The 16,808-nt window shown below is 40.6% G+C and overlaps 1 protein-coding gene across 2 annotated transcripts; it reads right to left on the minus strand.

Annotated features, from left to right (window-relative positions):
• Positions 1 to 985: 985 nt before the first annotated feature.
• LOC310673048 (uncharacterized protein C5orf47) lies at positions 986 to 12,535 on the minus strand. Of its 2 annotated transcripts, XM_083431009.1 has the most exons (5): positions 11,907 to 12,525; positions 9,254 to 9,342; positions 6,045 to 6,147; positions 2,656 to 2,705; positions 986 to 1,371 (listed from the first exon to the last, which is right to left on the minus strand). In XM_083431009.1, exons 1-5 carry the CDS (start codon positions 12,331 to 12,333, stop codon positions 1,345 to 1,347), a joined length of 696 nt encoding a protein of 231 aa, XP_083287135.1. In that variant the 5' UTR covers positions 12,334 to 12,525; the 3' UTR covers positions 986 to 1,344. The 2 variants fall into 2 exon arrangements, with proteins under 2 accessions (XP_083287135.1, XP_083287134.1); XM_083431008.1 differs by lacking the exons at positions 986 to 1,371; positions 2,656 to 2,705 and adding an exon at positions 2,712 to 3,788 and having other exon boundaries at positions 11,907 to 12,535.
• Positions 12,536 to 16,808: the final 4,273 nt, after the last annotated feature.

The raw sequence follows: 16,808 nt of genomic DNA on the forward strand, positions 1-16,808 counted from the left end.
GATCGTTCATCCACTGGGGGAGCCAGTGTGGTGTAGTGGTTAAGAGCGGTAGACTCATAATCTGGGGAACCGGGTTCGCGTCTCCGCTCCTCCACATGCAGCTGCTTTGTGACCTTGGGCTAGTCACACTTCTTTGAAGTCTCTCAGCCCCACTCACCTCACAGAGTGCTTGTTGTGGGGGAGGAAGGGAAAGGGGAATGTTAGCCACTTTGAGACTCCTTCGGGTAGTGATAAAGTGGGATATCAAATCCAAATCCAAACTCTTCATCCAGCAAGCTGAGATGCTTCTGCCTATGGAATGATCTCCAGAGAGCTACAATGAATCCCTCCTTCCATTTCTTTTTAAATTGTCATTTAAATTTTTAAAGATGACACCCTGTCTCTCCCCATACCCTTGCAGAGGACAGACTGTAAGGAGCTGAGAAATGTATCAAAATCTGACAGGGGAGAATGAGAGGTCTTGGAGATAATTAATGAGTTGGCAATATAAATAAAAGAAGAGCCCTGCTGGATCAGACCAAAATTTATTTATTTATTTTTATTTCTTATTATTACTATTATTATTATTATGGCCTCAGAAACTGTATGACTCTTGAACTATGATCCTCTGCTATGAGTCTTGGGACTTCCAGGCAATTCCACATAGAAGGAAATGAGTTGGTATGTACCAGGAGAATGAAAGCTGGAAGGAAGTGAAACCTTCCTCTAACTCCCAGTAGACTTCATTAAGCTGAATAGTTCTTGGACTCCTGCTTGCGCTAATGAGACACTGACACTGCATCCCAACTTCTACACCATCAATTCATAATGTGTTGTTCTTATGACCCTGTAGTATTACCCACAGTCCACTGTCCTGGAGGATGACTACCCTGTATATTTTTGAAATACATTATGAGATTCAGGTAATATTCAAGCGCACCATTACAGTGTAATGGAAGCAGGAATTAAAACTCAGTTTTGAGATACAAACTCCCAGACCTGTACATTTACTTCATAGATCCATACTTTATTTTGAGAAGCTGATTAGTACAGTACACACACATAAAATCAACATTAAAAATATTATATTGTATTGTAATCATACTGCATTGTATTCCTTTATGAATACCTAAACCCAAGTGCAAAGCTGATTTGCTTAATCACATTTAAACAAAATCAAACTTACATTACAATTAACCTATTACATGAAAAACACATAAATTGTTCCACATAACATGTCTAGTATTTGTATTCCAGTACCTCTGACACCAAGAATCTGTTTCTCCAGTATAGTTAAAGGATTACTGGAAAACAGCTAAAATGCAAAACCTGAAGTAAATCTTCATTTCCTTGTTGCTTTGTTTCCTACACCCATCCAAAAATGGTTTCATCCTAATGGAAAAGGGAGATTAAAGAAACCTTTGGTTATGAATCTCTTGTTTACAATAAACAGGCTTATGGAATAGTTATCTTTGGAAGAAGCCTGCTTTGCAAAGCAGCTGCTTAATTGCTCAATGCCTAGACAACTTCAGGAGTTTCTGTACTGCCGTTTCTAGTTAAGTTTGCCTGACCAGATGAGATGGGCAAATAGACAGAAGGCTCATTTGTTCTGTCAACCATCAGCTCTTAGGATGGTTCCTGATGAAATTACAATATAGAGCAAATTAAGGAAGAACTTCGGCATAGTCAAACCATAGTGCATCCATAGATGAGGTGTGGGAAATATCATATCCAATATTTCCTACATGTTAAGAGTTGGATCCTACCAGAAACATTTTCCTTCCACATTATTCTATGAGCAGGGACTATTCTCCTGGTTTGGATCCCATATCAACCCCAAAATTTGGACTAAAATCAAACACCTCATTCCATTAGCAGAAGCCAACACAAGGATGCCGTTAGTGCAATGGAGGTTTCCCCCGTCACCTCCCCACACCTGCTGTTGAGGGTTACAAGATTCCCCAGAAGAGCATTCCTCCGGGCAAGTACAAATCCTTGTTCTGAAAGAACAATCACCTTAGCAATATGTTGAATTCCACTCAATATTTCTTGGGGTGGTATTCAACTAGGATCTAACTTATTCATGCTCATTAGTTTACATGGGTCTACTCTGAGTAAAACATAGCTGAATACTGCCCTTAGACTTAATTCTATTGTTTTTAAATCATGTTGATACCACAGTTTACAAACATTTGAAAATATTTAGCTCCAAAACCTGCAAAGTATCTAGGTGGAAAAAAAATTGTCTTGGCAGTAGACCAAAGAAATATAGTAAACAATGTAAATTCTGTATGGCTTTTGCCATTGCACAGTAAGATATATCCATGACTAAGATAGTTTACAAAACATAAATATGCCCTTCCTACCAATAAGCAAAGCTTCTCATGGGCCACCTCTAGACAATTCACCATCAAAATGCCTCTCATATATATATATACCTGAGATAAGTTGATGATATGCATGTCACTTGGAATGATAAATTAACTCTCACAGAATTTTACCACAGTTAACTGAAGCATTCCAAAAAGAGCATCAACATTTGCAATGCTAAATATATGAAGTGTACGGTCCATTGTCATCCCTGATTCTACAACTTTTGCTTACCTCTGTGAAAGTGTAGCCTTTATTAAATAATTTTCTATCACCATAATGTAACTGAAGCAGAGTTTTACTTACAGTGTCAATGCAAGAAGTCTCATTTTGTACATTCCCATTTACATCTCTGCCTGTGGAAGAATTTCATGAGAACAAATATATTGCTTTCATTTGTATTGGAACTCTCATTACATTTCATCTGAAGCAATCTATGGTATTAAAATTGCAATAATCACCTTTAAAGAAAACAATTTACAGAAATAGCAAAATGTGGCATTAATAATCTTGCTTTTACTATATAAACAAAAGTGCAAAACAATAACTGTTTGGTGCAAAACAGAGGCTTCTTGATTCAGACATGTTGTTCTGCATTTGCAGTCCTACTGTGATTACTCCAATGTATTTTTACTACTTATCTGATAAAGAATTCAGATCAATAGGAGACTTATCTCCTTAGTGCAATATTGTGCAAAATCTGCTAATTAGAAAGAAGGCATTCGAATCAAGTGCTTTCAGCTAAATAGAGTTTAATAAGTGAGCCACTATTAAAGCTCTGCAAAAATGAACTACAATTAGCACTGAGGGTAACATAATGGTGCCTTTCAAAAAGAAGCAAATTATAGCCAAAGATTATTGCCACTATGTAATTTCTAATGGATGATAACAACAATGGGCATCAGAAAACACAAGTAAGGGGGGGAAAAACCAATGTCCATTGCTTCCTCCTGGTGTACAATCAAAGCTCTCAACTAGGGCACGCTTACTACTGTCAAAGCCAGTGGAAGAGGGATGCATTTTTAAGTGATTCATATCTGTCAAGACAGAATGTTAGCTTTGGGCTTTCTTTTGTTTTTAAATAAAACACAAATGCTCTGGGAAACCCTATAACTCTTTTTTGTAATTTAGTGAGAGAGCAAGACAGAAAAAGGCTGTAGGGGAACCTCAAGTATTATGAATCACAGCTGCTGCAGCAGCTGTAAACCGGGCAAACAGAACCTCAGTCACAAAGACCACAAATTAGTTCTTCTGCTTGCATACAGGTATTGCAGTGGTTTGGGAATACAGGAACAGAGAGGGGACATATAAATAATATGACATTCAGAGAGTGAAATCCACCAAAAAGCCCCACTGGACATAGTTTAATTTGATACACACTTACCTGGAGTAAATTCCACTGGGTGGTATTCAACTAAGTTTTACTTTGAATAGACCCACTGTAATTAATGAACATGATTAAGTTGGATCCATTCATTTCAGCAGGCCTACTCTGAGTAAAATTGGTTGATTACTTAGAAGTGAACTCTGTGGAGTTCAATGAGTTGTAAACACACATAGGAATTGGAAGTGCCACTCAAAACCATGGGATTTGCTTTCAGTCTAGGAGTGGGGAACAAGTACCTATTACTAATATTCTAAACGGCTTGTTGAATTTTGACTACTTACCTGAGCTCATTGGAGGAAATTAAGATACTGGTTTAATACCCTAATTCTATAGTGAAGCAGCAATCCTATACACACTTATCTGGAGAAAGCCCCATTGAACACAGAGTGACTTACAGTGAAATTTATGCATTTTTACTTGGAAGTAAGTGTCTGCATTAGCACAAAATCACTGTCATGGTACTGTCAATGTTTATGCTACTGTAATTGAAACCATGCTACTATAGCTGAAACCAGTCTACAATATTGGATTTTCCAAATAGATAATTAGAAATTCTAGCTAATTTACGTTTGGCTATTTGGAGTTATATGGAATGCGAACATTGCTAACAGAAACTACCAATGGTTATTTCCAAATACCAATGCATATTCTATACTCACATAGTTTGCAGACCTCTATTGACATTAATGTAAGCTCAGCAGACAAACTGAGAATATGTCACTTTAAATTTAACACATAACACTTAATGGATTGGTTAATCTGTTTCCTAAAACTAATTAAACTGTGAAGCCAGAAATTCCAATTATGATTGTAAGCATAATATTGTGTTACTTTGAATTGTGCAGCAGCTACAAAGCTCTAATGGAAACTGCATCAATAGAATGTCAGTTTTAATTCATGCTTCATTTCCATCCATCCATTCATCATTCATTTGCATCCAGGCCTCAATTAGGCCGCAAATATTCTAATATTATATTAGTGTAAGTCATAGCCAGCATTCATTGGAAACTCACTTATTTATGTAATACTCATATATTATAGGCAGTCATCTTCTAATTTTACAGAAGAAACTCATTTTCATGATAGATTTTGTATCAAACAAGTATGGCAGCATCTTTGTGCATCTCTCTTTTAAAAAAAATATTTTTATTTGATTTTACAAGTGAAAGGTTATAACAATGCCAAATACATAACCATATATAGAGATTTCTCTGAATCTCCAGACTTCCCACCCTCCCCTCCACAGGTCCTATTGTCAACATTTTCAACTGCATAATATTTCATCATCCATATTTTGTATCTTTCCATATTGTCCATAGTATTTGTTACATTACAAGTGTTGTTAAAATCCTGCTAATGTTTTCATCTGCTTACAGTGGTCTCCTAAATAAAATTTTCCCATTCCTTCTTGAAGTTTGTTCAACTCTCATTCATAGCATTGTAAAATGAAAGTATGGAAAGGAGAGGTAGATGGTGTCAGCTGTGATAGCTAGTTTAATCCTGGAAAAGTAGCAAGTATCTCTTTTGCTAGGGAAGTTTAACTGTAAATTCTGCCCTCAACACCATCCCAGAGGCTCCAGAGAAAAGGAGTGACATTGTTATTTAAAGCAATATAAAATGAATACAGAAGGTAAACCTCAGTCACCACATGTCAGAACACACGTAAAATACTACTTCCAGACAATTATTCTGATAAATATCCAGAAGTGTTTTATAAATGTGGAATAAGTACTGAGAATAAGTGGTATCTATCTCTTATATTCAAATATAATTTATGGATGGTATTGGGGCACTAGTGCCTATACAAGCCTGAGGCAGTTAAGGCTTTCTCTGTCCAAACTGTTGGTTTGAGTTCTGCGTGCAAGATTAGAGGAAGCCTGGAAATATTCTGAAGCACGTGTGCAATCTGCTCCCAAAGTACTTCATTGTGAGCTCTCCTTCTTACAAGAAAGCCACTGTGTTCTGTATTAGCTCACTGCAGCATCACAGCAATTCAAATTAGAACCCTATCCAACTAAACTTATCTCTGCTTCAAGTCTCAGTCAAATCAGTGGAAACTCAATCATTCATGACCACCTTCTCCTTTTTATATCAGGGGCATTAAGCCCAACTAACTTTAGTTAGATTAGGGCTACACTTTTCAGATCCCAAGGAAACAAAGGAGTGGATGTTATTTAGCATGACAGAATGTAAAGTCCATCTTACCAGATGATACTGGTGAAATGTATGTCTGGATATCACCAGAACTTTCCACTCTGGGCATAGTAATGGAGTCAAGAGTACCACAAGAAGCTTACTTCTTACCTACCTTCACTTGGAAGTTTGCTACACGACAGCAATCTGCTTCTAAAGTGTCCATTTTCTTCTATCATTTTAGAAATTACTTTACACACTCCAAGCCAGACTGTGGACTAGAAATAGAGATATGTGAGGTATGTCAACAGAACCACATTGCCTTACCTATTGATAAGTGTTTTTAAAATGTGAGAAGAGATAACACAAGTGCCTGTTTATTTACATTGTTAAATGACTGGCCTTAAACATTATTGTCTTTTATTTTAAAAGGTCTAACCCTAAAAATGCATTATTTCACTTTTTGGTGTTACTTATGAGCTAGCACCTCCAAATCCGGTTCCCCACCCCCCAGTAGGTATAGTCAAAGCTAGATGCTGATCATTAAGAATTGTATCTTCTGGTGTGGTGTTGTTATAAGTCTAGTATCTGAGTGATAAAAGACTCAACTTTGTCCCTCCATGAAGCAAACCTCTTTCCTAACAGTATTTTCCAGAGCTATTTAGAACCAGCTTTTACATCATGGATTAGCAATAACACAGACAGTATTGACATTTCAATATTGACTGTATCTGTGCTGTCTGCTAACCTTCCAGGTCAGTATTCTTGCTTGCATTTCACTCCCACTTCCTTTTTCGCCCCAGTACCAATCTTTGCATATTTCCTATTTATATTTGCTTCCTCTTTCAGAATTTCAACAGAAAGGTTTTTCCCCTTAGTAAATGTTGGAGTTGTTCAATTGCATCCCTTGCATGCATGTACATGTGATGCTGTTTGCAAAAGAGAGAGAGAGAGAGAGAGAGAGAGAGAGAGAGAGAGAGAGAGGAAAGGGAACCACGAAACAGAATTCTTGAATAGCAGGGCTCCAGGACTGTAAAAAGAGAGTGTAATATTGGGCTGTAAGTTTTGACTAGGAGGATGAGATTCAAGTTCAGCTCCCTATTGAGGAAAGAAACTTGGGCTAGTCACTCTCTCACTAACCAAGCCTACCAGGTTGTAGCAAGGACAAAGAGAGAATCCCATTTACACCACCTTGAACTCTCTGGAGGCAGCAAATACACAGACCGAATGACATAGCATAGTTTGGCTTCTACTAAAATGTCACACAAAATTATCTGTGTCAAGCTGCAGAGCAGCAAAGGAATAAGAGAGAAAGGATCCATAATCAATGGTATGTGCCATACCAGGGGGAAGCAGTCAACAAAAATATTGTATGTAGACAAATCATGCCAGAACTTGTATTTATTTAACAGTGGGGGTTTTTTTTTTTAATTTAATGAGATGGAAAATTTTGCATGAAAAAAGTTTGTGCATACAGATCACAGAAGGTGGTATGGACTGTGCAGCACCTTCTCACATGAAGCAGCAGACTGTTTAACAAGCAGCCACAGGCATAGACAGATATAGATATATAGTCTCACAGTCACACACATTATTTCATACATATGTGTATATTTCACAAAGAGCCCCTGGTGCTTCTAGGCACATGGGTATATGTTCCAAATGAAATGTGTTTGCCTCCTTCACAGTTTAACATGTGCATTGTGTGTACATGTTAAGAATAATGCTCATAAATCAGCCCATAGTGGTAAAACACAACACTTCTTATAACCAATACAACTAAAGTAGAAACTGGCACTGACATCAAGCTGAAAATGTAATTCATGTACATTCAAAAACATGATGCTAACACAGTTAAAATTACTACTCTGTGATACATTCAATTACACAATTTGAATCACATCAATGAAAGTGGCAGAAGCCTAATGATAATAAGAGACTATGAGTTAGCCTTACTTCTAATGGTGAATTATAAGGCAAAATCCTTGTCCTTCTTGCAAAATATTGAATAGATAAACCATATAACAAGATGTTAAAATATTCCTTTGAAGGAAGTAGTTTTCCTCATTATTTTAAATCATGGATCAGTGACATTTGAATAAATTAAATCTGAGTTGATTACTTTACACATAATAAAACTATTAATCAGTTGTCAATTTAACAAACATGTCTGGTTTTATCCTCAGGCACTAGGTGAACTTTTCAGAGAGCACAGAATCGCATTTATGATACAGAATGAAATGTGGCTTTCTACTAATATAGACTCTAGTCTCTTTTCCAATCAATATATCCTTATATATTGCTTCCCATCCTTTGGGAGGAAAGGTGGGATATAAATTTATAATTAAAAAATTGGATGACCATTGTATTTTCCAAACTTTTAAAGCTGATCCTTCTTTTCTAAACATACTTGCCCTTCTAGAATTTTGCCCTCCTCAGCAAAACTGCACCAACTATCACCGTATCAGATGATCATATGGAGATTATCATGCATAATGACAGGCATCCCACTGCTACATGTGAGAATCTGTGGGTCAGGGTGAATGGATATAAAACTGATTGTGTAATCAGCCGTTACAGCTGCTGTGAATAGTCGCTGTGCTTATTTGGTATACAGTTAGACTCAACCAAAATGTCAGACTGTACATTTTGCATTTAATTGTCATTTAATCCAACTTTCACATTCCACCACCCCCCCACTTTATTCCAGAGGTGGGGAACATTTTTCAACCCAAGAGTCACATTCCCACAAGATCAACCTTCAAGGGGCCACATGGTAGTGGTGGACAGGGAAAAAACAAGTCAAACAGGCATATAAAATCATGAGTGTTTCTACCCGACCCCACCCCTTCATTCCACCCCACAAAGAAATATGCTACAATAGGACAAGTAAAACATGTGCTTAATTTGAGCCTGATCTTAGTCCCACCCACCCAACTGTTTTTAGTGCCTGGGCGTAATTCTGCAACATGAGAAATGGGACGTGAGTGCTGTTGAGCATGGGCAGAGTACTTTCCCTTCACTGCTAATTAATCACATCTGGGATTAGAGAAAGGCACTTTCAATTCACCAAAATAACTTCTAGGCAAGTTTAAACCCTGACATCCTATCACTCTTTTCTTCATACCTGGCAGTATTTTAAATTCGCCCACAACTAGAACATAATCTGCTTTCTTAACATATTATCCTCTTCTTAAGCAACACTCAGTGTATAGAACAATAAAGCCTCCTCCGCCATAGAGAACCACTCTCATATTACACCTTAGCAGGGCCCAATTTGGTAGGGGACAGCTTCAAATAATGCTGTAATGGCTAACCAGTTCTGGAACGGACTGCAAAGCATCTTCGTTTTTTATTTCTAGTGCCATTGTGCTGATGTTCTACCTCTTTCTTTTGATGCCTGATCTCATTGTTATCAACTTCCCGGGAAGGAGGAAATTCAAATGCATCTCCTTGAGTTTCCTTGCAGCCACCTATTAAAAGAGTTGGATTTTATTTGCCACTGTGTTTGTTTCAAACTGTGGCTGTGAGACATCACAGATTTAAATCAGATCATTTAGCTCTAATTAAAATCTTATTTCCCCCCACCTTCCCTTGCAATCATGGTGCAAGTTTAGGAGCCAATCTCTCACAAACCACTTTGAAAGATCAATATTTCATATCACTTCAAAGCATGAATGTCAGCCTTGCAGAGGGTACAGCATAATGCTGCATTACAAAGCTCATCTTGTTCTTCAGATAGTAGCTGGAAACGAAGGCAAGATGGCAATCAGAATTGGGGGCAGGGGGAAGAATTCAATATGTTTCCTGCTGCTGCTGTGAGAAAGGCTTTTTACTGCAGTACAAATGGGGGGAGGGTTTCTAATGTCTTTAGATGTGCCGAAAAATATCATTAGAACTACCGTTAAGGTTATTTTTCTTCAGGGGATAGAGGGGATCTTTCGGTGGGTTTGCCCTCCTACCTGCAGGACTACACAAACAGGGCCAACTTAAGTATATCCAGCGCCAACCTTTTACTGCGCTGCCAGCAGCTTTGCGGGGCTGGAGGTGGCAGGAAGCGGCTGGAGAGTGACTCCTCAAGCGGGGAAGAAGCGGAGGCTCTGGGCGCGGCACCGCTTCAGCGAGGCGGGCAAGGGCGGCGAGCTGATGCCGGGAGGCGCTGTGTCCAACCTCCGCCTCTTCCCTGGCGCCCTCCAGAACTTGGCATCCTGGCACCCCGCACTACTTGCCTCTATGGGCAAGATGCCCCTGTATGCAAATAAAGTTGCTGCAATCCAATATCCATTGGAGCAAGCCCCAATGAACTTAATGGAAACTATTTCTGAGGGGACATATATATCAAACAATTAACTTTTTATAAGTGAATGGTTTCCCAGCATTTATAGACATTGTATTACATTCTGAAAAATAATTAATTTAAATCACGAAATACTCCTTAATAGTGAAATGATTGACTAAGACTACTAGCCTAGTACATCACGCCTTCTCCAAATCTGTTCTGGAGGGTCGGGAAAAACCCTCAGAACAATGCACGGGCAAAGAGATGGGAGACTGTTCCATCTGGCAAGCAGATACGCTTGCAGTGACGTCATAGCTTGATGCTGAATGCCATCCATGATTTTAGAAATAAATTTAAACCAAACTGAATTGGAGTGTGTAGAGTCAGTAAGATTGAATACATGTATTTCTCAGGGAGAATTTCAGCAGGTGCAGGTTCTCCTACTAGTGTTACTGTGACAAGAGGAACATATTAAGTGCACCAAATGGAGACAAAAGTCCTGTTGAAAAAACTTGTGTAAACAAGAAAAATCGTACTAGTTTCTGGCCCTTGTGTTTGTTTGTTTGTTTGTTTGTTTGTCTGTTCATTTATTTATAAAAACTTTTTCCCCTTCTTTCACCTTAAAGGTCCAAAGGCAGGCTATAATAATATAATATAGTTATAAAAACAGATAAAACCATTAAAATTACATTTATGTAAAGCCATTCCAAATAGAAATCTATAAAATCAGGCAGATCCGCCCCCACCAAAAAAAAAAAAAAACCCTGTCAAAGGCCAGAGTAGGGGGTGGATCTTCAACATACAGAGAACGCTTCATAGCAGTAAAATGAAGATGTTGGAGAAAAACCTCTGCAGTGAGTTCCACAAGTTAAGGACTGTCACAGAGAAATCTTGTTACCCACAGGCTAGTAAAACTACCAAAGGAGCCCCCTCTGCAGATCTTAACAACTCAGGTTGGCAGGAATGGGGCGTTCTTTTGGATATTTGGGGCCGAAGTCATTTAGACACTAATGTGTTTAAATGCATCTTGAATCGGGCCTGGCAACAAACTGGCAACCAGTCTTGCATTGACACATGAAGAAACTTTTAAAAAAAGAAGAAATCCTGAGGGCCAGGAGGTTGCTGTCTATTTATTTTAACGGGGCAAGGCTTGGTATTGCAAGCTGTTAGATGAAAAGGCAGGCCAAGCTTCTTAGTCAGCAGAACTATTTCCCACTCCTCAAGGGAGCACAATCCTATGCAAGGGGAAATCCCACATTCAAAATGGACAAGAAATGATTCTGCCCACCAGTTCCTTCATCCGGATTATTGCGAGACCCTCACCACCCCAAGGCAGAACCACCATGGTAGGGGATATGCAAGTATTGTAAACAGGGCCAGATTTCGGTTTAATGAGGCCCTAAGCTATTGAAGGTAATGGGGTCCTTTATATGTCCAGCTGTCCTTTGTCAACTACAAATTGTCGCTGTTTTTTGTGTTGAATATATGCTACAGTATATGGTAATTTATGCACCTAATAGGTATCTAAAGCCATTTGCCCATAACCAAATATGTATTTTATCAAAGTAATTGTTGAACTTAAATACAATTAAGAAGTATGTTAATAGTGAAATTGGGGGGGAGGGGCAAGAGTGTGACTGTAAGCTATAGCTTGTTTAGCTTATACGTAAATCCGGCACTGATTGCCAAACCCTCATTAACACCACGAGAGGATACTGGCGAGGACACGCGGCCTCCTGCCCTGCGCTCTGCTCGTACCCGCTTCTTCCTGGCCGTCGGAGTCTGTGGAGTTGGCAGCCGCCGCCTCCGCCTTGCTGCTCCGCCCTTCGCGTGGCGACGGCGGTGGCTTGACCCCAACCAGCCTCTCGGCTCTGGGCCTCTTCGCCTCGCCTCCTTCCTCCCAGCCTCTCCCGACCCCCTTCGCTCTCGCCTCGCCAGGGGCTTTCAGCCCCAAGCAGGGGCTTCCTCGTTCCCCGGAGGGAGGACCGGCTGCACCCCGAGAGCCTCTTCTGCCCGAGAGCGCGGCAGCGGGAGACGCGCCCGAGAGGCAGGAGGCCTCCGGGTCCCTCAGGTGGCCGCCGCCGCCGCCATAACGAATCACGTTGCTGCAGCGGTGGCTGCCGAAACTGTTCACATACACCACCCGCCGCGACCTGCCCCTTCCCAGGACAGAGCTGGCCTTCATCCCGAGGGAAGCGGAGCCTCGGATAAGGGGCTTTCTCCTGTCAGGAATACAAACGGGGAGGAGTTGTGCTGTGAGCCAATGAGGAGAAGCGGGGCGCCCGCACTGTCCCCTCAGAGAATCCTGGGCCCTGTGGTTTGTACAGGGTTGTTGGGAAGAGTAACTCTGTGAAGGGGAAACTACATTGCCCAGAATTCTTTGAGGGTGGAGGGAATGTGTCTGGAATGGGGTGTGTGTTTCCTGAAAATTGCACAGCCTTAAGCGTTGGAACACAAAATGAGAACACACATATTCATATTAAAGACAGCTTTTCCCAAGCTAGCCTCCAAACATTTTTGGACTACAACTCCCATCATGCCTTGCCACTGGGCAGGCTAGCTGGCAGGGATGGTTGGCTGTTGGGAGCCCATTGTCATCTGGCTGCGCTAAGAATATTCCTGGGTGACTCATACTGCAGCAGCAGCAGTGAGTAAGCAACTTGTTTCCACGGAGGGGATTGAACGTCAAAATATTCCAGCTTCTTGCAGTGAAGAAAGTGCGTATTTATATATAGCTCATCATTATCTGACAGCCAGGGTGTTAAGAAGAAGCTATCTGAGCGAGCAACATAGAGGCTCTGCACCAAGTCCATTAGGGTAGAAGCATCCAGACTGCAGTAAATGTGTTTCTCTTTTGCTTTTCTAAGCAGTCCAGTATGATAAGCACAATTTGCAAACAACAGCATAAGAATCACCTTAGCACCTCTGTAGGTACTCAGGGGGCTGAGATTTATTACAGGAAAGGGGAGACAGGTTGGCACTGGGAATCAGGGCTGCCTTCAGGTGTCTTCTAAAATTCAGATTTCCTTGACATCTGGAAATGAAAATGACAAAAGTTCATTTCCTTGACATCTGATGGGAGTGCGTTCAACAGGGCAGGCTCCACCACTGAGAAGGTCCTCTGCCTGGTTCCCTGTAACCTCACATCTCACAGTGAGGGAACCACCAGAAGGCCCTCAGAGCTGGACTTCAGTAATGGACCTGTAATGGCTGCTGCAGAAGCAGGAGGGGCTTGACACAAATAGGATCTCATTCTCCAGAGATTACATAATTCACCAAACCCACATGTCAGACAGGGGCTTCACATACACTGCTTCAAACAAACTTTCTATATAGAACAGCCCACTATTTTTTTAAAAACCCACATCTTCCTTGCAGAAACATAACTGCAGTCTTCTCATTCACACCCACTCTACCAACTAACAGGCTTGCACTGCCATGTTAGTTTTCCTACTCTAATGAAGCTGCTCCCTGTGAGCTTTAGAATTAGCAAGGGTGCTGAGACCATACAATTTGTGAAGGGCCCTGAACTGCAGAGGGTTATATGCAGCTCTCTATAACTGTCTAGTTTGCCCTTCAAGCACATGATGATTGAGGATTACCAGGAATGGAATGATCATTGCACTGAGCCATAGAGGAATCACAACATGACTATTAAATTGCCACAAAAGACTGGCGGGAGGAGGCCGGTTAATAATCACACGGAAAACATTCTTGCTTGAGCACATTGCAGTTTGCTGCCTTCTACAAATTGTGTGCTTGTAACACACAAGTCATCAGACATCTCCTTAATACTCACTATGCAAGAAATAAAATGAAATACTATGCAGTATTTCATCTGGATTTTGTGTCAGTCTTGCACTGGCTACAGAAAGGTACTCTGAGAAAGACAGTTAAAAAGGAGCAAGGTGGGGAAATGTGCCAGTTGGGTAAAAGGTAGTGTTTTACAGCAGTGAATTCAGCTAAGCAATTTTGACTATTTGTAAAGCCATATTTATTGCTTTTCACATGGAGCATTTCACGAGGTGATAATGGGCTCTATCACAACATTTCCTGGAACTAGGGGCATGTCTTATTTATTTAACTGTTTTTTTAAAAAAAATTACAGCATCTGCATATATTTGTGTGAGGTTTTCTTCAGGTTAAAGACCTCCTTTAAATACAGTGGAGTTTTCACTATAACAAAATGCAACTCCATTAAAGGATGCAAACTGTTGTTCAGAGACAAACCATAAGATGGCAGGCTTAGCTATCAAAACACATATACACAAAGATAGAGGGAGAAAGAGGGGGGGGGGGAGAGAATCTGGTGAGAGAGTGGGGATTATTGTAACAAGCCCATCCCTTAGGTATTCCAGAACAGTAGTGTATTTTTATGTTGCAGGTAAAATGTCATGCTGGCATAAGCACAACTTGCAGACACAAAGCAAAATGATTTGCCATGAGTGATAGATAATTTGCTTCCCCACAGAGCAAGAAAAGCCTATCACAATCTCAAGATACCTATTCGACAAAAATGAGAGCCCATAAAAAGAAAATAATGACCAATGAATGAATGAGAATAAAATTACTTCTCAGTATTTTTAAGTCTGTTCAAAACAGCCATTCCAAGGAAAATGTATGTGATACAAAACAGGTAGGACATGCAAACTGGCCTGCACATTAACAAAATGAAAATTCAGTTCAAGTGAGAGAAGAAACCAGTTGCCCATATTTTTTCTTATGCAATACAAACTTAGCACTCTGGTGAGAAGACACCAGTGAGTCTGATTACAGGATGTTCTTTTATTGACTATTATACTGAATGAATGGAAGAGGTACCACAATCCTAGAAACTATAGTCCTGGTTGACTTCTGCATTCCAGGTGCTCTTGCCTCCAGTAACTGGCCACTGAACCAAATTTCACATTAGCCACACCCTTTTAGCCCCCTAAGAGGAAAAAAGAGTTACCTAACATTTTACATTTTACAAGACTGATACTGCTTGGCCACTACAGTGCTTAATGCCAAGCATACGGTATGCCCTAAGAACTGTGCTGACAACAGCATCCTGGAGGGTTCAGAGTGTACGTTAGGTAGGCAAAATGTGCGGGACAAGAAACAAATCAGCTGGAAAATGAGCATTGGCCTGGGTGTGGGGTCAAGTCAGCAGTAGACTTCGTAAAGCATTTCTTAAAGAGCTTGGAAATTATTTACAGAGAGATTTGCCTTGACAATTAATGGCAGAAAGGTTTCTGTCAAGCTGCTCCCTACAACTGGAACCAATAGAATGAGAAAAGGGGGTGATATCAGATGAGTTAGTGTAGAATGTGAAAAGCACTGCAAATGTTAGCATCTGCTTGCAGAACGAAGAAATGCTTTAAAACAGGGGTGGCCAACTCCCAAGAGACTGCGATCTACTCACAGAGTTAAAAACTAGCAGTGATCTACCCCTTTTTTGGTGTTCAGGTCAAAGTTGTTGTTGAGTTTTTTTCAGGTAAAATGTTGAGCTTTTTTTAGGGGAGCCACAGTTGTTCAGCTTCTCTGGAGGGAGCCAATGATCTACCAGTGATCTACTTGTTGGACATGCCTGCTTTAAAACAAGGATGCGTGACACTTCAGATATTCCCATCAGCCCCACCCCCTCCCTCAACCAGCACAGCCAATGATCAGGGATGATGGGAGCTGTAGTCCAGAAACATCTGGAGGGCCACAATTTCCCCATCTCTGCTTTAGAATAAAGACTAAAGCTTAAGGTTGATGCAGACTGTGGCAAGAAGCCAGTGCAGGTTTTCAAGGAGATGAGTGATGCATTCATAGCAATGGGAGGGAACAATGAAATGTGTGTTTTAGTTTATGTGCTGTGCCCAAAGCAACTCAGATCAAACACCAGCTTGCTACCAAAAGATGCAAGTACTATTATATAGGTACCAAACAGTATGGAAATACTATCACTTGCAAATTTACTGATTAATTTGCAAGCTCTCAAGTGATGCTATTGTCCTGTGAGATTCTCCTAAGAATCCAACAGCCTTGGAACAAGCACACTTGCCTTGTCTGCTTTGATAGAATTCTAGCAACATCCAGTATTTAATAAGCATGCAGGAGCCAAGTTGTGATTTCAGCCTGCATAACCACCATGGAACTTTTATATTCCCTTAGTGAAGGTTATTGGGTTGTTGTTTTTAAGCATGGCTCAAACCCAGTTACAAGCGAAGCTCTCAAGTTTATGATATTTGTGACGCGTAGGAAGGAAAATCTGCTGTTGAGTCATAGCAGAATTACTTCAGTCAGCTATAATACAAAGACAGAACAGATTATCCACCTTCAGAGCTAGTATCTGGAGACACCTTGATGGCAACTGAGGCTACCCTTTGCAGTGACGAAACTCCCGCACATCTTTGAGAGGTGTCGATCAAGAATAAAGTGCCACAACAGGAGTGCCTACTTCTCCAGGAAACTTTCAGAGCCCCTGTTGCTCTCACTGTGGCCCCCCACCTTGTTCAACAAGCTGTTCCCAAAATGTAGGATATATATGGGAGTAGCCTTTAATGTGGTGTGAGATGCTGGAACCAGAGCAGGAAATCAAGATTGCACTCGTGCACACATGAGCGGTCATCCCGAAAGGCTCCTTGGATCCAGACTCCAGAGGACTTTTGGAGAAGGCGATTCTCCAGGTTG

This window comes from Podarcis tiliguerta (assembly GCF_965153285.1).
Source record: "Podarcis tiliguerta genome assembly, chromosome: 2".
NCBI classification, from domain to species: domain Eukaryota; kingdom Metazoa; phylum Chordata; class Lepidosauria; order Squamata; family Lacertidae; genus Podarcis; species Podarcis tiliguerta.